This window comes from Trichinella spiralis (genome assembly GCF_000181795.1).
Source record: "Trichinella spiralis strain ISS 195 chromosome Unknown Scfld1788, whole genome shotgun sequence".
In the NCBI taxonomy this organism is placed as follows: domain Eukaryota; kingdom Metazoa; phylum Nematoda; class Enoplea; order Trichinellida; family Trichinellidae; genus Trichinella; species Trichinella spiralis.
Window position 1 is genome coordinate 1 of NW_003528727.1, and position 953 is coordinate 953.

General features: G+C 40.3%; 1 protein-coding gene across 1 annotated transcript; it reads left to right on the top strand.

Annotated features, from left to right (window-relative positions):
• Nucleotides 1-118: 118 nt before the first annotated feature.
• On the top strand, nt 119-944 carry Tsp_14612 (conserved hypothetical protein; the record flags this gene model as incomplete). Its single annotated transcript, XM_003368836.1, is given in 4 exon segments — nt 119-204; nt 257-300; nt 693-840; nt 853-944. Coding segments are annotated over 4 exon segments (370 nt in total), but the record flags the coding sequence as incomplete, so codon positions are not given.
• Between the last annotated feature and the right edge of the window lie 9 nt (nt 945-953).

A 953-nucleotide genomic window follows, 5' to 3' on the forward strand; every position in this document is an offset into this window, starting at 1 on the left:
GCATGCATAATATTTGTTCAACGAAATGAAATACATTTCATACTTGTTAATCAATAGAAATGAACTTTATGTAAATTTTCCTGTGGCTACTATTAGTTGCTCTAGAAATTCATTTCAAATGATTGTAGGCGAACGATGTGCGGCGAATGAACAGTGGCGTTTTCAATGCGATGATGGACGAAGAAGAACAATAAAAACGGCTTTGTTTTTTATTTATTATAATATTATTTCATTGAATTAATTCTTCTGCATTTAGATACAGAAGAATAGAAGATAAAAGAAGACATCCAGAAGACAAGGGTAAGTTTGGTAAGTATAATTTGTTGAGTTAGACTAATTAGTTAAACTTCACTGAGGAGTTCTTGAGTCTGTAATTTATATAAACTCGAGCTGTAAGTTATCGAGCATGTTTGTTTGTTAATTAGAGTAATTGGACATAGATCATGAGTATTATTTTAATGAATTTGAGTGGCTTTCCGCATTTGAACGTTTTCATGTCCCATGCCTTTCGAGTTGAGTTTAGGGTTCATTTGCGGAAAGTGAAATGGTTGAATAATTTGTCGATCATTTCAAAGGACAATTTTTGAGCATAGTGAGTTTGTAGCACTGCTATAGTTTGAGTATTAGAATAAGTAAATGTTTGAGAATAGCAGTGCAAGGATAGGAGGAATGTGAGATAGGGTGGTGTGCAGGAGTTCGACGGGTTACACTGCACGACGCGACCCTAACCGTATCAAATGATAAAAGTCCATATTTTCAAAGCTCACCTCTTCCTCTCCCGGTTGCGGTACCAGAGGCCTGCCGCCTTGCTCGGATCCCAGCAATGGGATCTCAAGCAAGGTTTTTTTTCAGCCCGACCGCCCCCGCGCCGCCCCCCGCCCTCCTGCCCGTTAACGGGGACTTCCCTCGGCGGAGTCTCCTAGTCCCGTGCTGGCCAGAGACCGGTTTCAAAG